Here is a 21,226-nt window from a genome sequence, read left to right as displayed (position 1 = left end):
TCAGTTCTCTCAAAAACCCATTAGAGGCACTGAAGAGATGGTTCAGTCAGTAGATCACTTGCAGCTCAAGCCTGAGGAACCAAGCTTGGTCCCCAGGACCCTCATAAAGTGCCACAGTGACTTGCACTGGGAACCTCAGTGTTGGAAAGACAGAGATAGCCAGATAGGCTGAAGCTGGCTGGCCAGCCTTGAAGAATCACTGACATGTACCCACACACCTAGGCCAATGAAGAAGCCCTGTTTCTAAAACACTGGGTATTGACTGAGAAAAGACATTTGAGCTTGACTTATGCATCCACATGCACACACACACATGTACAAACACACACATGTGTACCTGCACACATATGAATACATACACACAAAAAAACAGATACAGATCTAAAAAGACATTTCTCAAAAGAAGACATACAAATGGCCCACAGCCACTGGGTATGGTAGGTCCATAATCCCAGCACTAGGGAGACTGAAGCAAGGTGATCCTAAGCTCAAGGCCAGTTTGGACCAAATAGTGAGTTCCAGGCAAGCCTGTCTCAAAAGAGGGAGAGAAAAACTTAACAAAAGAAAAACTGTCAACAGGGGAAATGTCCACGTCACTAATCAGCAAGTGATTGATTACAAGTCAGAACCGTTAGATACCTCGCTCCATAGGAACAGCTGTTATCTAAAGGACTGAAGACAGCGTGAGCTGCTGCAGATGTGGGGAGAAGGGAGTCTCCGCCCAGTCTTAGAGGGAGTGCCACGGTGGAGTTTCCTCAAGGAGTTATATAGCCCAACCTTCCCACCTTTGGGTATATACACAAGATGTGACGTCACCGTGGGGGAGGGACAGCTGCACCCCCTGTTCCTCTTAGCACTTTCCACAGCCGCTGAGAAACACAGGCAGCCCAGAGTCTGTGCAAATGGGTAGGATTAACATGTAGTCGACACACAACATGGAGCAGCATTCAACTGTGAGAAGAGAGAACACCAGCTCCAGAAAAATAAAGCTAAGTCAGCAAGCCCGAACCAGTGAGGGATCCTGTCTCAGAAAAGCAAGGTGTGAAAAGAGTAACACCCATGGCTGACCTCTGACCCCCAAGCACACCTGCAGCTCTATACTGGGTCCTTCAGAATCCTACATTTCACATGATCCCCAGAGGACTGCAAGATGAGAATATGTTCTTACCCCAATTTTGCAGAATAGGAAACAAGACTCCGAGGGAAATACTGTCTTGTCTAAGGTCAGCTGCTAACCAAGGCAACACCTCCCTGTCTGCAGCCCTCCTGTGAGGTGTTCTGTTCTTCCCAGTCGGAGTCAATGAAAACCACATAAAGCAGATGTCCCTCTCTGGTTGACTTTAGGTGGGCCTGGTGTTTATTTCTAGATAGTTCCACACACATGCACATCCTGACATTGTCAGCCTCCGTTATACAAGGCAGACCTTTTCCTGTGCCCCTGGGAGGAAGGTTCTTCTGGAATGCTGGGACAGGATCTAACTAGAATGTTGTCCTACAAAGACACCCCTGCCATCCATGTGACCAGTCCCTTCGTGTCTCCCAATCCCAGTCAAAGCCTTTCCCTGGACAGCACCCTCCCGGCCTTTCAGGCTTCACAAGTCCAACGGGTCCAAATAGAATGGAGTTCTCACCTTCTCTGGGGAGTTTGCATCTGGGAAGCACAACACAGTGTCTGGTATAATTGTCTGGGCCAACCTCCGTCCCCAGGCAAGCTCCTGTGACACTGAATTCCAGAGATGAGATTTTGTTCCTGATGTTTCCATTTCAACTAAAAGGCTGAAGGCCTCTCTAGGGTGCCATGTAAATAAGAGCATCTTGGCTCTGTGGTCCAGTCATGCTCAGGGGCATTGGTTCCCCAACATGAAATTACACAGTGGAAAACTGACAGCTATTCTTCTTTTCTCTGAAGTCTATGTGCATATATGTGCACATATGTGTGTGTGTGTGTGTGTGTGTGTGATGTGCTTGCATGTATGTAAGAGAGTGTTCTCTAATTCCAGCCTCAGCTTGTGTTTCATCTGTGCTAGAGCTATTCTCTTTGCTTCATGTGGATAGGCATGCACACACACTTACACACACACTCATGCTCACACACTCACACACACACACCCACACACACTCATGCTCACACAGACTCACACATACACTCACACATGCACATGTTTCGGTAATTATTTTAAAAACGGCCACTGGTCAAACTGACTATCTAAGCTGCAGTGGCTCTGCCTAGCTCAGCTGCCGTGTTTCTCGGCCACAGGCCACGTGCGCACCGAAGCTAGAAATGGCCAGCCAGAAACACCAGCCCTGCCACCCACGAGACATCAGCGTGAGAGATGGCTCTGCCAATATTCCATGCTGTCTCCACAAGGCTGGGCATTGCCCAGACTATTTTGCCATCCACGTGGACCCAGTAGGAAAATGAGACTCTAATGCTTAAATTATCCAAAAGCTTATATCTTTGGTAATGATCAGTAACAAGATGCCCATACAATCAGAAGTGTAACCCAATATCCAACCTAGATATACCAACTACCTCTGACTGCTACAGACATGTGAACATCCGCCGCCATGTTCCCCTCTCTCCTTCCTCTCTCCTAGCTCCTCCTCTTCCTTCTCCTCCTCTCTTCCTTACTCCTCCTCTTTCTCTCCTTACTCCTCCCACCTTAGCCCTTCCTACATGCACACACTCACACACACATACACACACACTCACACACACTCACACACACACACTCACACACACATGCACATACATACACACACAAACACACACTCACACACACACATACACACACAAACACACACTCACACACACACACACACTCATGCCCACTGATCATCTTCTTCAGTCCCCCCCACTATCCAGAAAAACAAACATGACACTCCTTGAATTCACAGACACAAACTCCTATCCCACTTTCCCCCTCATCAGCTCACACTGCCTCTGAGTTTGCCTCAGCCTTAGTTCATCTATACACAAACCCAGTTTAAAAGCCTCTCTATTCCCTAGAAAGTCCTGAGAAACACAGCAGAAGGTTCTCGAGCTCCTGCAGGGAAGTGCTTAGGTTCTAGGGTGTAGATCCTGACTGAGGCATCACACTTGAGCTAAGTGAGCAAGGCAGAAAGCCAGTTCAGACCGGAGAGAGCAGCTCATAGGCAGATGAGGAGCAGCCTCTCGGACAACAGTATCGGTTGTGGGGCTGGGAACAGGGATTCCAGCAGCCACAGGGACAGCCACCACCTCCACTGTGTGGGCCATCCCCTGCCATGCTAACAAAAATACTCTGCAGGAAGATCAAACATACCTTTGGGAGACATTAGGGAAATGACTGACCCTGGGGGATCCAAAAGCTCCAGATGGAGAGGACTGACTCCCAGACCCACCACCCACCTGTCAGCCTCACCCACCCAGGCAATCAGTCCTTCCTACCCCCCAAGGTGTGGATGAACATGGCTCCCAGACTGGGAAGCCCTGGCAGGCCACAGCCACTCTGCAGACAGTCCTGAAAATTACCAAACCTCCTACTTCCTCGGGCTAAGTCATCTGGCTCTCATTTAATTGTTCCCACATTCTAGGGCTTAGAACATATGTTTGAAAGCTGTGTGCCTAAGGGTCAGAGAGCAAAATACATGGGGGAGCCAGGCTCAGGGGTAGAGGTACCACCATGTGGAGGACCTGAACTAGCTTCACACTCTAAGCAGGGAGCCCTGGAGGACCTAAGCCATGCCCCCTTCCCAAGCCATCTCTCTTGCTACAGATCTGCCTCCAGCAGCTGTGCCAGCCCAGTAAACTATAAAACAAAGTCACTAGCAAAGGGTTTAGCAGAGGTGCTGGCCCGACAGGCAGCTCCTGCCTTTCTCTGTAATGCCCATTTGAGTGTGTGTACCTGCCAGCTGGGTTTCAGGGTAGCTAGCTGTCAGATGTCAGTCACTCCAGGAAAGGCAGAAGAGGAAGCTGCCCTTAATTGGGATGGGTCAGTTCCTCGGGGCATGTACAGGAGGATGGGCTCAGGGGCAGGCATATGGACAGGTACAGGCAGCCATGTTCATCTGCTCTCAAGGTGATTACTGAGTCTTTCCAGTGGTGTTTGTCTTCTCTGGAGGACAGGAAGCAGAGTCAATCATTGTAAGTGCGGGATCTATGCTGTTCGTGCTCTGTTTGACCCCAATCTAGACTTAGGGGGAACCTGGCCTCTATTTTAACACTGCTGGGAGTATTAACATATCCACTTTCCATTACAAAATCTTGGCCATCTTTCCTACCATCCCGTTGATCCGAAAGTCCTATCTCTCCTCTTTGACAAGTGTCTACAGATTCTCACCTCTTCCAACTACCACTGCTGGGACCTGCCAGGAACAGCTGCAGAGCACCCCAGTGTCTACACTGGCCCCTCTTGCAGCCTTCATCCATGTTGAATCCTTCAATGATCCCCCAGCTGCCCATAGTATCAAGCCCTCCATATTCCATGACATGCAAACAGACCTTGTGCTTGGCTGGCCTTCCCTCCCCTGCTCCCCCACCCCCATCTCAAAGCCCAGAGATCTGGAAGAGAGTTCCACCTCTGCTTCTCCCCATTCCGACCCTGCTTTTCTCTCCCTGCCCCCAGAGCCAGCTGAGCCCCTTCCTGAGCAGGCCAGGATTGGTCCCCAATTCATCCCTGGAGCAGCCTTGCTTCCCCAGAGTTCTGTTTTATTCCTAAGTGTCTGCTGAAGAAAACAGTCTGCTAGGTGGAGCTCTTCACACCGGTCCTCACTACTGAGTCCCTTCCTTACCCACAAGGCTCCCAGTTCACTGTTGGCCATGCAGGTGTACCCCCTTATTCCAGTGCCTGCCAAGAGATGCCTGTGTGCAGCCTCACCCTACAGGGTGGAGTCTGAGGTGTAATGAGAAGAGGGGAGTTACCAGTTTGGTAGAAGCATGTATTTGTGGCAGGCACATTGCTTTGGGGAATAGAGAGACCATCTTCCAGGATACCCTGCCCCTTAACTGACTCTAGTCATTGTTTGGCATCCTTGAGACCCACCAATTCGAAGTCCCTTATATAAAGTTACTATATTTGCATATAACCTACACACATCCTCACAGATACATTAAGTCATCTCTAAGCGCCCTATACAATGTCAATGATATGCAAATCGTTGTTATACTTAAAAAATAATGACAACTGCCTGTATAATATAGGCACAGTTTTTTCAAGTAGTGTGTGTATGCAAGTGTACATGAGTGTAGGTGTTATATGTGCATGTATGCGCATATATGTTCAGAAGCCAGAGTCACGATCAGTTACCTTCTGTGGGTAAGCCTTATCAAAGTCCCTACCACAATTTCTATACCAGCAATTCTCAACCAGTGGGTTGAAATCCCTTTGGGGCAACATATCAGTATCCTCCTACATATCAGACATTTGCATTATGATCCATAACAGTAACAAAGTTACAATTGTGAGGTACCAACCACCACGTGAGGAACAGTATTAAAGGGTCACAGCACTAGGGAGGTTGAGAACCACCACTCTTTACTGTTCCTTCAATCCCCGTGTGCACATCTAACCCCAGAGCTGGGCTGTGGTGACCCACCCCAGCTCTGCCCACCGTATATACTGCATGCCTTCACCCCAAGCCTTCCCTACAGCCAAAATGCTTTCTCCTCTACATCTATCCCCTCCGTGGTGAAACCCAAAAACCTGCTCACTGAAAAGCAAGATCTAATTCAGATTTAGCTTTTCAGAATGCAACAGGAATGAATGCCAACCGGCCTTATGAACTGAACACATGAACCATGTATGTGAGAACCATCATTGCCTCCGACATGGCCACCCAGGCCCCTCCGAGGACAAAAGTATCTCATCTTGGTTCTGTGGCTGACCCTTGTTTACAGGGCCATTGTGGGCCATTCCAAGAGCCCCACAGAAGCCTGGGATTGATGAGGTGGGGAGTGGCCAGGGCTGTGCTGAGAGGGGAGGGAACTTTCCACGCTGACGGTGGCCCTTCTGCTTGTGTTTTGCAGGCCCTCCAGTAAGTGTCTCGGATTGTGCTGTGCTCCTGAAAGATAAGACATTTATTTGGTTCTCTCTATAAATTCAACTCCCATGAAATCGACGAACGGTTAGAAAAGTGTGTGCTTTAAAAACAAAGAAAAACGTCAGGGATATAGCCCAATTTGATAGTGTGCCTTGCCTGGGATGTACAAGCCCTGGATATGATCCCCAGTACCACATAAAACCCTGTGTAACAATATACACCTAAAATCCCAGCATTTGGGAAGTGAAGGTAGGAAGATAGTGGCCATCCTTGGCTACATAAGGATACTGAGGCCAGCCTGAGCTACATGAGAACCTGTCTCAGAAATAAGCAAGCAAAAAAAGGATCTATCCCAGAGAGAAGCTGAAATAGTTTTTAAACAGTAAAAGAAATCCCTGAGCTTGTCTTGCCCACTAGAACATTCTAGGCCAGCATTTCAAGAGCGCTCACAGGACTCTAGAGACTCCTCCCCCAAATCTTTGGTTTGGTGTTGGGCACAAACATGTAAGTGCCAACTTATCTCTCCAACCGTTTCTCTGCCTGCTGATATTTTTAAATTTTTTTAAATCTCCTGTGCTTTGGCAAAAAGCATCAGACAGTAGCTCCAAGACAAAGTTGGGCTTGAACACTGGATCCTGGAGTTCCTTTTTCTTCTTAGCCAGCTTGTCTTGCTCCCAGCTGGGACTTCGTGAGCCTGGCTGGCTGGCAGAGGTGTTGAGGCGGCACCAGAAGTAAAAAATGTCACTGCACTTAAGAGGGTGTGAAGGGAAGCTCCGAGAGGCTCCCGCCTTGGCCAGACAGACACTGCTTTGAAGGCAGCGATTCAGTGGCCCTGGGAATCCCCCTTTCTCTGGGTTATGGATGTATCTGCCTTTGATTCCTCTTGGCGGATTTTCAGGACCAGATAAATCCCTACACATCCATTCAAACAGCACATGGACAGTCAACTGGAGCCAAAATGAACCTTCCAAAGGAATTATTTTCAGATGAGCCGTTTTGCTTATGATTTCTACTTCCATGATTCACGTGCCCCCCACCCCCATCAGCGTCCTTCGGAATCTGGCTTCCCTGTGCATGTAGCCCAAAAAAAAGGCAGGCCAACAAAAATGTGTAGGGTTTTGGCCACAAGTGAACTTCCTGGTAGAGAGTTCCCGGAGGCCCCTGGGAGGTGGCTTGTACAAACTTGTGGGAATGCAAAACTCGAAGACTAAGGAAACACAGAGACTAAGGCATGGTTTTGTATCTGGCTCAGTTGTTAAAATATTAAATGGGTTAATTCTTAAACTACCACAAGCAGGAATTCTTAAACTACCACAGCAAGGGTCTTGGAGCGGGAGGGGGATACCCATGTGTGGGACACTGTGTCAGGTAGCTGTCAGTAACCTTAAGCAGGCTTAACCTGAGCTGCAGACAGAGAAACAGCCAGTGGCAGTGCATGTCCCCCATATCTGTAGCTTCCAGAACCTTCTCAGCTCAACCTGTTCCAGTAGAAACAAGGATGAGCTGAGAGTGTACTGCAGCTCCTGTGTAAAGGACATTTTCAGTCCCTAGTTTGGTCATAGTGATTGTGGTATCTCCTTCCAGCCCTATATGACCATGTGTTCTCTGTCTTATGCCGGGACTGACATGGGGTGACATGTGTAGGTGTCATACCTTGGAGGTTCTGATGTAAGCCCCATGGCCGCTGATAGGAGAAGCTGGTTGTCCTTCTGACCCACTAGAACCCTAGCATCACCTGCTGACCCCCGCATACTGCAGCCAGCAGTGTTTGTCCCCTGGAAACCATGCAGAAAACATCAGGGGGGATGTGGCTGGACAGGGTTATAAGCATTGCCATATGGTTGTCTGCCCAAACTCTGATTGTTAATGGCTTATTAATTACCACAGGGGCAATCAGGACGAGATGGCTACCCGGTAATTTGACATATTTTTTCTCTCTCTCTGCCTCCTCCTCTTAATCCGACATTCTCCTGAACCTTGACATTCTCCTCTAGAATCTTGACTGAACTGTTGCGCCCTGCTTCCTCCACCTGTGCTCCTTGGTAGCTGGACTGTTTCTTTCAATGGCAGGATGAGAGTGCACTCTGGGTAGACCCCAGCCTCCCAGGCAAAGGAAAGAGGATACCAGAAAACAGCCTTCCTTCTAGACTGGCATATCTGCTGAGTCTCAAGCCTTGGCCTGGCTGGGTCATGCTCTCCTGAAGGACACTACTGTACCTCTACCTAGTGTCAGGGACGCCCTACGATCTTACCTCTTAGAATGAGGGAGCTGGTTAGTTCCGGTTTGGTCTTTATGGTATGAATACCTCAAAAAAAAAAAAGTTACCTTGTATTTGGGGTTGATGTCCTTACCCAGGCCAAATGAGAGACAAGAACTTGGGGTGACCCTGCTGCCACCTGGACCTTGCCAAGGTTGAGGGAGATGACAGCAGCTTCCAGAAGAATGGATCCCCTAGAACAATCAGGGACCAAGCAGCTGCGGTGAGATGTGGCTGAGGAGGACTACCATGAGTTTGAGGCTAGCCTGATCTACATAGTAAGATTTTGACTCTTCAAAAAAAGGGAGGGGGAGTAGGAGTAGGGGGAGGACATTGTTGGGGTCTGTAGAATAGAGCTCAGGGTGTCTGTCAGATGCAGGGGAGGATGCAAGGAGGGAAATAGCGCCAGGTTCAGAGAACTGTCTCAGTCAGAATTGGCTGGCAATAGTGATGTGGTCCTCCGTCCTGCAGGGCATGCATCCCAGTAGGCTGAGGAAAGCAATCTAGCCTTGAGTATCAAGGAGACCTGAGCTTGATTACAAACCTACAGCTTCATAGTTTGGTGACCCCAGGGAAGGTACGTACCCTCTCTGAGCCTTAATTTTCTCCTCTGTGAATGAGACAATTAAGTCCTCAAAGTGTGGAGATTGAGACTAAATGAGGGATCCCAAGAGGTGACAGTTCTGCATAAATTACAAAATGGGTCACATATAGCTCTCCAGGACGTGATTGGATCTTTTGTGCACATTGATCCTGAGCCCAAAGCAAGGCTGTGCTTGGCCCAGGCCCCTTTGGAGCCTCCTGGGGGAAGCAGCGTCCCCAACAGGCAGTCTGACCCCTCGGGCTTGCAGAGAAGATCCTGCCTGACCCAGAACCCCTTCCTGACTAGGGGGGAGTCAAGCCCTCCCTCCAACTCCTCCACACAGCATCAAGGGTCTTGGGGCTTTTGCTGGGGTATATCACCACTTGGATAGTCCTAGCCTGGGAAGACTAGAATCCTTCTAGCAAAATCCTCCAAGTCTAGGGGACTTGGAAGACATACCTACCCACCTTGAGGTTTCTCTTTAGGGCACAGATTCTCTTCTGGGCATGGGTTGCCCACTGTCAATTGAAAATGTCATATATATTTTTTAAAAGTACCTGCTCCATCCAACCTCCCAACCCATCCTGACTAGGAACAGCATGCTGCAGAGCCTTGCAGTCCCCTGCCACCTCCCCTTACGTCCCCTGTCTTAGTTAGGGTTTCACTGCTGTGAACAGACACCATGACCAAGGCAACTCTTATAAGGACAACATTTAATTGGGGCTGGCTTACAGGCTCAGAGGTTCAGTCCATTATCGTCAAGGCAAGAGCATGGCAGCGTCCAGGCAGGCATGGTGCAGGAGGAGCTGAGAGTTCTACATCTTCATCTGAAGGCTGCTAGAAGACTGCCTTCCAGGCAGCTAGGACAAGGGTCTTAAAGCCCACACCCACATTTACTCCAACAAGGCCACACCTCCAAATAGTGCCACTCTCTGGGCCAAGCATATACAAACCACCACACACGCCCCTCACACCCCTACCCAGTCAGAATCACAGAGCAGATATGGAGATACAGCTTCCTGCCGTGGCCAGTGCATTCGAGAGTATCTTAACCCATAGCACTTAAGCTCCCTGGGAAGAACCAGATCCCAAACTCCAAGCCCTGTCCCCACCAATGCTTTGCTCTCACACTGTTGCAAAAAAATCACAAAGTGAACTTTCAAAAAGTCGAGCCTCTCTCTGCATATGCAAGGCCCAAAGGGAGTGGGAAATTTCTGCGGCTTTACAGTGAGCCGACACTGACCCTGGAGCCCTCTCCACTGGCTGAAAGCAGGAGAGTCATTGGCTGGCGGGCGATGGAAGTAATTTTATTCCTGCATAAGGGGCAGGGACTTGTTCTAAACAGCTGCCAGGCAGTCTGCAAAGGCATCTTCTCTCTCTGGGTCTCTTATCCCTGCTTTCTTCCCAGGTCTAGGACAGGGGAGGGATTGCAGGAAACTAATTGAGAAGTTACGGTGCAGGTCTGAATCCATCTCTGTAACTGGCTAGCTGACCGCTGGAGTACGAAGCCCCACCCCCAAGTGTCCCTAAACCTCAGGCTCCTTCTTGTCAGTGGAGATGTCAAAAGTCCTTTCCTCAGGGAGCTGGGGTTCTGGTGAGTGAGGATACACAGGGAGCACCCATGACATGCTGGTCACAGCAAACCAATGTCATCTGATGGGGCCATCAGGGATTGTGGGGATTAAATGTGGACTGGAGGCAGATCTCTAGCTCCAAGCTTGGCCCACTGGGGGATTTGTGAATTCTGGGATGGGGACAGGAATAAAGACGCATGTGACAGGAGCTCTAGAGTCCCTGTATGCTGATGTAGGTAATTTCTCTAGGAAGGAGATCAGTGAAGGCCCAGCAGACCAGCTGTCCCCACTTCCCCCTTGCCAGCCTGAAGCAACTGCCCTGAGGCCTTGAAACAGTTCCTCAGGTCACTAAGGCAAGCTGTGTCCAGTGAGGGGACAGACAGGGGACATTGTAGCCTTTGGTTGCCTGCTGCCAGCTGGTATATGGACTTGTTTCTATATTTCAGTACCTGAGCCATATAAGGAGGGAGTCCCTGCTGCCAGAGAGAAAGCAGTCCCAGCCAGGGAGAGGCTAGACTGTATGGGCTACTTTTCCCTGTAGGATCTGAGTTAAACTCTAGTTTTCTGGCTTCAGAAGCGCTTCAGGCAGGCCCTGAACACATAAGCTTATTCTTGACTATGAGCAATTACAAATTTAAAGATAATTTTTGTGTGGTGCTGGGGAGTTGAACCCAGGGCTTTATGCATAATAGGTAACTGCTGTATCACTGAGCTACAACCCCATCCTAACATAAAGCTCATGTGTGCACACACGCCTGCACAGGTACACTCACCCTGCAAGAACACATAGAGGCCAGAGATGGGTTTCAATTGTCTTCCTCTTTCAGTCCTATCTGCACCACCAACACCAAAAGAAAAAAGAAATTTATTTTTTCAAGACAGGGTCTCTCACTGAAACTAGAGCTCACCATTTTGGCTAGATTTTCTGGCCATGAAACTCCCGGGATCTGTTTGCCCCTTCCCCCACCCTCCAGGCTCCCAGTGCTGGCACTGTAAGTACATGCTACCATGTCTGGCTTGTACTTGGGTGTTGGAGACCCAAACTCAGCTTGCCCAGCAAGTACTTTACCTACTAAGCTGTCTTCAAAGCCATCCATGATAAAGCTTTCAGGATAAGAAGAGAGCTCAGTTGGTAGCCTGCTCACATAGCATGCATAAAGCTCTGGGCCCCAATCCCTCACACCCCACAAACCTGGAGTGTTGATGTACCCCTACAATACCAACTCTTGGGAAGCAGAGGCAGGAAGGTCAGGAACTCAAAGTCATCTTTAGCTACATATTGAGGTTGAGGTCAGCCTGGGCTACATGAAACCCCATCTCAAAAACAGATAAAAATGTTCTAAAGCAATGGCTCAGCAGCTAAAAGCACTTGTTATTCTTCCTGAGGGCCCAGGTTTGTTTCCCGGCATGCACGTGGTGGCTCACAATCATGTGCCTCCAGTTCCCAAGGATCCACTTCTGACCTCCATAGGCATCAGGCACCCATACGTACAAACACACAAAACTCTCATCTACTTAAAATAAAATAAATGTCAAAAATTTAAATACGTAAATATTTTTAGAACAGAAAAGAAGGGCCGGCAAGATGGCTCAGTGGGTAAAGGCACTTGCCATGCAAACCTGACTCCTGGAACTCCATGTAAAAGGTGGAACGAGAGAGCCATCTCCACAAAGCTGGAGCACATACTTCCCACATACACACTGTGGTGTACATGCCTCCACACATACACATATGGACATGCTATATACACAGATAGATATAGAGATAGATAGATAGATAGATAGATAGATAGATAGATAGATAGATAGATAGATAGATGATAGATGTATGCATGGATGGGTGGCTGGATGGATGGATGGACAGATGGATAGATGGACAGATGTAAAGATAGAGATGATGATGTAATAAGAAATTTAATGAAGAAATAAATGAGGAAACCCTTCTAATCTGCTCAGGGTACAGCCAGGCATTTGGACAGAAACCCAGCATTGAGACCGATCAGTTTTAGGAACAGCTGTTTCGCTGCTGCAGCTTAGTGTTGGTGTTTTTGTTTGAGGGAATCTTAGAAGCTGAGTTTACTTTGTTGGCAAACTTCAGGACTGGGGTTGGGGGGGGGGATTTTCTTTTTCCCATTGAACCAGAATCTCGGCAGTTCCTAGCGGGAAGAAAAAACAAGGCAAACCGGAGCACAGGGTTGTGGTGGAATCCCCTGTCTACGTTCACTCCGTCCCTCCCTGCCCCCTACTCCCCAGCTGAAACAAGGCCCATATGTGCAGCCCATGGAAGTGGCTAAGGGACAGGGGCAACAGGGCCACCCACATCTGTGAGGCAGGTTATGGGCTCCAGGGGGTCAGAGCTGACAGGGCTCCCAGGTCACTGTCTCCATGCCCTTCCTGAACAGGGGCTGTCTGTCCTTTGTCCCCCCGAGGGCTTATTAACAGAACCTTACAGTTGCAATAAATGCCTATCTACTGTAAAACATTTGGAAACCAGAAAAAGGCACCAAGAAAAAAGTGAAAAAGCAATCATCTTCCTCCTCCTACCATCCACAGACAAAAAACTCACTATTTTCATGTTGTTCTTCTAACATTTTTACATGCAACTTTGTTAGCATACTTCCACTATTTAAAAAAAAAACAAGGCTATAGGGATGCCATTCTCTCTCTCACTTGAAATATCATGCGACACGCCCACATCACTAAATAATAGGATGGGATGGCTACATAGTATCTGATCGCAAGTTTCATTTTATTTAACCAATCTCTAGGTTATGTTATTTATATGGACAACTTTTCATCCTTACAATCAACATCCTGGGAGTAAGTAAAGGCTGACTTCTGTGATTATCTCCATACAATACATGTCTATAAGTCGAATTGTTGCACCAAAGGGTTTGCACATGTTGAAGGCTTTTGATGTGCTTTGCCAAATTGCCCTCTGGGAGGCCATACTCATTTACATTCCCACCAGCAGAGCACGAATATGACATGTTTCTCCAAACTCTGGCCAACTGTGGGTATTATCATACCCTTAATTTATTTCAATATGATAAGTTTTTAAATATTTGTCTATATGTATGTGTCTTGTTTTAATTTAGGGTGTATTTTCATTACAAGTTCTCTGTTTTGTTGTTGTTGTTTGTTTTGCTTTTCAAGACAGGATTTCACTGTATGGCTATGGCTGTCCTGAAACTCATTCTGTAGACCAAACTGGTCTCAAACTCACAGATATCTTACTGCCTCTACCTCCCTAATGCTGGGGTTAAAGGCTTGGCTAGAAGTCTCAAGAGACCCGACCTATTTGTTAAAGTTTGTGTTTGCCTGGCACCTAGTGGTGAAATTTGGAATTACAAGTATAGAGTTTGAAACTGAATGGGGCAGCCAAGAAACAGTCATCTTGCACGGGTCAGTAGAGCGGGAGTTCTGAGCACTGAACCTTGTGAATCAACAAGGGGGTTGCAACGGATCCCCAGGCATGGTATTCCAGAATTTGGGGGAATTAATCAGCTTGTATGTGTTAAAGTGTTTCAGCATCTCATAAATAGGCTTGATAGCATGCCTTGTGCTACACACAGGGAAGGCACCAAGGCAAATCAGACCCAGTCACAGTCTTACACAGCTGGGGATGGGAGAGAGAGATCATCTGGACACAATGGAGTCATCCTGAAAGTGTCTCGAGCATCCCCTTTTTCATCTTGAAGATGTATGTAGCTTCTGAGGTGACAATGACTTGTCTGTCACTCAGGGCTTAATCTTGCCTCCCCACTCACCCTTTACACAAGAGCACAAGACTGTGCCTTCACGTCACTACAGACAGATCTTTGCTTTTCTTTAGATTCTTCGTTTTCTTCACCCTAGGTGTTGAGCGTCCGTGGCTGTCTGGCTTTCTACCTGCCCTCTGAAGGCTGTGTAAACAGTCCTTGAATACAGGGGAGTGTACCAGGAAGATAATAAAGGAGGGTGTGGTGAGGGTGCTGGGTGGGTGCATTGATCGTTCTGTGATTTGGATCAAATAGTCAAGAAGGACGGAATGACCTTTGAACTGAGACTTCAATGACCAGATGCAGAGATCTGAGGGGCGAGTACTCTCAGCAGAGGAAAACAGATGAGGGTACAGGTCATGGAACTTAGAGCAAGCTTCCTATCTCAAGAGCCATCTGAGGCCAGGATGGATGAAAGGAGAAAGCAAATGACAGAGAGACAGTAGAAGGGGAAAGGAGGGGGGCTGGAGAGATGGCCCAGCAGTAATGATTGCTCTTGCAAAGGATCTGGATTAAGTTCCCAGTATAAGTCGGCTCACAACCCCCTGTAACTCCAGAGTCAGGGTATCTGATGCCATCTTCTGGCATCCATGGGCTCATAACACAGTGCACATAAACTCGTGTAGGCACACACATACACACAAGTAAAAACTAAATCTTGAAAAGGAGAATGAGTGCAGAGGTCATGTCCAGGGGCTACATAACGTAGGACCTTGTAGACCAGCAGTGGGGAGCGAGCAAGCTGTCCCCAGAGACAGCTACCAGAAGCCTAAGATCCCCAAACCCCATGTTTCCTGAACTGTCACAGTGCTCCCTTGAAGCCATCAGTGTCCCCTAAAGGGACACTAGCCTCTGGCCTCCACACAGGTGCATACGTATGTACACAAGTGAAAGCGTGAGGAGGGGGAGGGGAGGGATTATGTAGCTCACAGTCCTGGAGGCTCAAAGTCAAAGATTGGGGCAGAGCCTCTGTTCAGCTTCTCTTCCAGAGTACTCAGCGGCAAGCATGGGGGTCCAGCTCCCACCTCTATGGATCTGGTCAGGGCCCTGTTGTTCCTCGCTCTTCCTCATCTCTGTTCTACTCACTCTGCTTAGAAATCAGCTCCGTCTACACAGCACTTCCAAACACTGTGTTCTCTCAGACAGATCACCCACCTTCTGTGCTGCTCATGTTCCCTGGGCACACGGTGGAGGCAGTGCCTACGTCTTCCACACCTACTGTTCAAGGGACGGCATCCCATGCCGAGCACACACAGGCAGTATGCACGAAGAGGGAGGCCAGGCTACACTGTGGCCCCGTGTGTCCAGAGTTAGTGAATATAAGCAGTGGACTGCGAAAGGAGAGAGATTGCTAAGTGTAACCCAACCCAAGCAGCCCCTGTGCCCACCTCCCAGAGGAGACTGGAGCTCTGCAAGTCCCTGTATAACTGTGGGCAGGGCTGGGTGGGTTGACCATCTCTGAGCCAAAACTCTGAAATGTCTCCAATCAGAAGCTTGTGATGTCAACAGAATGCCACAAGTGGAACATCCCACAGTCAACCTGTGACAGTCACAGCACAGGCTTGTGAGGTGGCTCAGTGGTCAAAGTGCTTGTCTCAAGAGCTTGGGAAGCAGAGTTCAGATTCACAGAAATGCCAGGTGAGTGTGGTAGAGCAGCTGCAATCCAAGCTTCAGAAGGTAGAGACAGGATTACCAGGGCAGGCTGGCTATCCAGACCAGCCACACTGATGGGCTCTGGACTTCCCTTAAGAATTCCCTCAGTGAATGAAGGAAAAAAATGATCTCAAATGATTGCTTCTCAACATCAACCTCGGGCCTACACATACACATACGTGCATACACATACAGAGAGAGAGAGAGACAGAGAGAGAGAGAGACAGAGAGACGGAGACACAGAGAGACAGAGGCAGACAGAGACAGAGACAACTCTTTTTTTTAAAGATTTATTTATTTTTATTTAAATGAGTGCACTGTAGCTGTCTTCAGACATACCAGAAGAGGGCATTAGATCCCATTACAGATGGTTGTGAGCCACCATGTGGTTGCTGGGAATTGACCTCAGGACCTCTGGAAGAGCAGTCAATGCTCTTAACCACTGAGCCATGTCTCCAGCCCAAGAGATAACTCTTAACACCATGATACATATCTCTGTAAGTGCTTGGGAGGCTAAAGCAGGAAGATCACAAATTTGAGGGCAGCCTGGGCTACATAGAGGATTCCAGACCAGCTTAGACTATGAGACTGTCTAAAAAACACTGTCTAAGAAATTAAATTATAAATATGAAATAAGATTATCTTTGGGCTTTATGTATAAAGTATATATGAGCCCTATGTGAATTTCAGTTAGAACCAAGTCCTGTCTTAGTTATCACAAATGTTCCATGTAGCCCAGGCTGGCCTTGAATTTCCTGCATAGTCAAAATGACCTTGAATTCCTGGTTTTACTGTTTCCTTCTTGCAAGTGCTAGGATTACAGACATTTGCCACCGAGCCTTCCAGTGTGTGTGTGTGTGTGTGTGTGTGTGTGTGTGTGTGTGTGGCAGTGCTAGAAATTGAAAATAGATTTTAATTGCACACTAGGCAGTCTTCCGCTGAGCCCCACCTCCAGCCTCCGGAAGCACTTCTGATGACCAATATTTTAAATAACGTTTTCTTCCCACCACATGTTTTAAAGGTCTCCTGGCCTCAGGGCAGAGGCAGAAGGAAGGAGGAAGCTCACTGGGAGAAGTTTACAGTAGTTTATTGACAAAGAGAGAATTGAAAACTGAGATAGAAGAGTTGCCAGGAAGCGAGGCTCGGCCTAGGTGAAAGCCTTCTATTAGGATCTGGGGCCTGCTATATGGCTCAGCAGCTAAAGGTGCTTGCCGCAAAGCCAGACCACTGAGTTCACTCTCCAGGACCCCCATGGTGGAAAGAGAAAACCGACTCCTGGGAGTTGTCCTCTGACCTTCAAGTAATTACCACAGCACTCTCACCCACACAACACACAATAAATAAATACAATAAAAAGTTTTAATGAGGAATCAGACCTTCACGGGGGCATGAGGCAGGTCCCACTAGAATCAGAAACCTTCTCTCAGGCATCTCCCAGGACTGAGCACCGCCCACAGGCCCCGTCTGGTTAAACTCACAGTACCCAGGGAGGCAGGACCTGCAAAGCCTCCAACATCAGTCATGGGGCATCGACAGCTGAGGCCCCAAAGGACAGAGTAAGCTCAGGGCTGAAATGTGGTCTTCCAGACAAGGCTCCAGACTGGGACCAATTTCCAAGTGAATAACTCAATTGGACTGTTTGGAATTAATCAAGCAAACAACAACAAAAAAAAAAGAACCATGAACACCACACACTCAGATGCTTCCTTACGCTCTTCCAGTTCAAAAACAGCTTTGATTGTAAAAATGTAATTAGTTAAATGATTCATCTGTAATACTTCCCCCCCCCAAATTCATGTGCTTTCTTAAATTCTAACATCCCCTGGCTCATTCCCACCGGACCCCTGCAAGGCGGCTCCCCAGCCCCCAAGATGCTGGGCAGAGGGAGGAGGGGTGAACACCCACTTCCTGAGTCCCCCATAATAGTCCCCAGATTGGAACCTCAAAGACAGAGAGAGCCAGCTGGGCTTGCAGAAGACAGCCTCCATACTGGCTTCCTCCTCAGCCTTATCCCCGCAGGCGGAACAAGACAGGTACTTCTGGAGTCCTGCCACTGTCTGGGTCTGGCTCTCTGTTTCCTCAGTTCCCCATACTGTCCCACGTGAGGCCGCCAAGGGAAGGGAGATGAACACAGGCAGTCAGGGAGGCCTGGGCTCTGGGTCCTCTGCTCAGGTTCCAGGGCCGCACACCCTCTCCTGTTTCTGCATCTTCCTGGCACGGGGCCTCCTGCCCACACGACACTCTGTTAGAGGAAATAGTACCATGAGAGTACTCAGTAGAGGAGGGTGGGCCGTCAACTTACTGGTTACCAGTAACCAGTCCTAGAGTGGTACCTGCAGACTGGCCGCTGGCTGGCACTTCTCCTCACTTCACCACTCACAGCCTACTGCATGGAGGAGCCTGTTCACAGACATGAACCGGGCCATGCGTCACGAAAAGACTGGAAGGAAGACAGTGTGAGGGTAGAAAGCTGTTCCTGCAGGCCCCCCTCCCGTGACTTGAGAAAAAATGAGTTTTGGGTCCCCATAGACTGTGTGACCTCAGGCATATCCCACCCCTCAGAGATATTATGTTCCTTGCATCCCCAATAGCAATTAGGAGATCCATAACTCCTGGGAGCTCACTGGGCAATCACACTGGGTTCACTGAATGACAGTTCCTGTCGATGTATGATCACTCAGTCCAGCAGGGGGAGCCCTTGAGGCTAGCAAGTTTTCCCTGGGTGAGCGTCCTAAATACAGAGCCTCTCACGCTGTGACACCAGGGCAGGAGCTGGCTTCGAGTAGCAGATAACAGATCAAGGGTGCCCCCTAGTGCTCATAGTTCAGACACCGGTACTGGTGGGAAATTGAACCTTTGTTCATGGAATCACTGTCATGTGTACACACTGTTCAACAAATGTTTATTCTCAGCTCAGAGCAGTTTAGCATTTCACATATAGTAGCAAGAAATACATCCAAGGGCCCTCCCTCCTAGAAGCTATGACTGATCCAGAGAAGGATCCACAAGTCACATTAGGCTGTGGTCAGTGTCAAGAGGGTTTAGTAGCTGAGGGCACCTGTAAACCCACATCAGGCAGGGATCAGGGCTGCTGCCTCAGGGAGGGGAGGTATGACACAGAACAAAACATGAAGTAGGAATGTAGCCGGCTTTGTAGCCTGTTTGCCTAATATAGACAAGACCTTGGGTTCGATGGGACCCTTCCTACGCTGCATAAAAAACAGGCGTGAGAGCCGGGCCGTGGTGGTGCATGCCTTTAGTCCCAGTACTTGGGAGACAGATCTCTGAGTTCAAGGTCAGCCTGGTCTACAGAGTGAGTTCCAGGACTGCTAGGGCTACACAGAGAAACTCTGTCTCAAAAGACAAAGCAAGTAAACAAACAAAAAAACAAGCACAATGGTACTCACCTAAGCTGTATAAAACCCTTCCTCAAAACAGAACAGTGACTAGCAAACACCTTTAATCTCAGCAGTAGACAGGCAGATCTTTGAGTTCAAAGCCAGCCTGATCTACAGAGTGAGTCCTGGGCCAGCCAGGACTCAGAGAACCTGTCAAGAGAAAAGCCAAAACAAAGCAAAAGCCAGGTGGGTGCTGACAAAAGGGAGGTCCATCCCTTGTCTGTTCAGGAAGTCAGGGACTGAAGATAGAAAGGCTGGTCTGGGAGGGAGGCAAGTTGTTCTCAGGAGTATAGAACGACCAGAGAGACAGTTCAGCTCCTGAAACATGAGGTCACAAGCTCATCTAATAAAGAAAATAATATAATAATACATAAATTATATATCCTAAGAATATAACAATTATAATTGTATGATTAATATATTAATACATTAATTTATAAATTTATTTTAATTTAGAATTTAACTAAATTTGTCATTTATATATTTGTTTTACATTAATTATATATAATATAGTATACATAAGAATTATATCTTTATATAATAATATGTAGAATATATAAATAAATATAAGAAATAGAAAAAATGCCAGCAGGAAAGCATATGGAACTGGGGCTTGGCCTAGAACTGGGTGTGTCTAAATGAAGTTCCACACATCAGTCCATGCAGGGCAGTCCTCACAGCAAGATCAAGAAAAGCTGAGAATCCAAATTTGCTATGTACTTTAGATCCACACAGTTCCCAACCTTTTTGCTAGTGGTGTTACTTTTTCTGCCTATGTTGTCTACAGAAACCAAGGAAGGTCCGTGCTGCAGCTCGGGGTAGGAGAGCTGGGAGGAGAAAAATGGGGGTTGGGGGGGTCGGTGGGTGTTATCAGTCCAGCACACAAAAGAAGGAGGGAGGGCAATCTGGGAGATTGTGTGTGCGTGTGTGAGTAGTCAGAGAAGAACACAAGCAGCTACCCCATCAGACCAAGGGCAAAGCAGAGGCTTGGCTCGGATATGGTCCAGGGCCTCTGCTGGTGACCCAGGAGGGACAAAACATCCAGCGCCTCCGTCAGCTGTGAGCTATCTGTCACTGGTCCCTGGATCCACAATAGAGTCATAGCCATACAGCAGTCTGCTTGATGCCGAAAGGATGCCCCAGCCTGTGTACTAATGTCCAGTGCTCCCTGGCACACACCTATCTCAGAGAGACACAGCTCAGCTCCCCAGTCTCAAACTCCACTCTCCCAGACCCACTGGAAATCAAGGCCCTTTATCCCCTCTCCCCGAAGTGGGGCAATTTTTCCTGATACCTGACAAGGTAATCGTGTTTCTCCCCACCAAATACCAGGAAAGGGTGAATACGTAATTTAAGCAGATATTTGGGATCAGTTCAAAGGCTTAATCCTTTAAATACCTCCTCTTCCAGCCATGGTGTGTGATGGGGACATAGATGTAATTGCTTCCAGCCAACACGGGCCACTCACTGAGCAAGCCCTCGCCACAAAATAGAAGCCAGCTGCTTCCATGGCTTAGAGTGTCACGGCTGAAACAGACCCAGGCCAAGGGTTGCACACCCATGCCCTACAGAGCTGGCAGGTCACTCTCGGGGGCAACCAGCGGATGTGAAGCAAAAGGAGAGCGCGGAGCAAGGGCCCTCGGGCCGTAACCCTGAGAAGCCAGTGCAGGCCTAGACAGGCAAGAGCTGGGAGGCCTTCCTACTTTCTAGACAATTCCAAAGTTTCTGTAGTGAAGTGAACTATCCGTTTTTGGTTTTGGTTTTGTTTTAACATGGCTGCTAATTTGGTTGGTTTCAGGGGTTTTGTTGTGGTAGTGGGTTTTGTTTTTATTTTTTTACCTCATGGTTGTTACTTGACAAAACCTCTAGCTTTCGACATTGCACAGTGATGTCATCATCTGTATATCTAATATTTATTTGTGTGTATATGAGAGAGAGAGAGAGAGAGAGAGAGAGAGAGAGAGAGAGAGAGAGAGAG

General features: G+C 48.2%; 1 protein-coding gene across 1 annotated transcript in view; it reads left to right on the top strand.

The window, feature by feature from the left end:
- Positions 1-21,226, top strand: part of Col23a1 (collagen type XXIII alpha 1 chain) — a 289,877-nt gene that overhangs the window by 230,635 nt on the left and 38,016 nt on the right. Inside the window, exons 4-5 of the mRNA XM_028775894.1 lie at positions 6,008-6,015; positions 7,909-7,935. Coding sequence (XP_028631727.1) covers positions 6,008-6,015; positions 7,909-7,935 — 35 coding nt within the window. The remainder of the gene's footprint in view (positions 1-6,007; positions 6,016-7,908; positions 7,936-21,226) is intronic.

This window comes from Grammomys surdaster, unplaced genomic scaffold (assembly GCF_004785775.1).
Source record: "Grammomys surdaster isolate TR1022 unplaced genomic scaffold, NIH_TR_1.0 262, whole genome shotgun sequence".
NCBI classification, from domain to species: domain Eukaryota; kingdom Metazoa; phylum Chordata; class Mammalia; order Rodentia; family Muridae; genus Grammomys; species Grammomys surdaster.
This window is presented reverse-complemented; position numbering and strand designations above follow the sequence as displayed.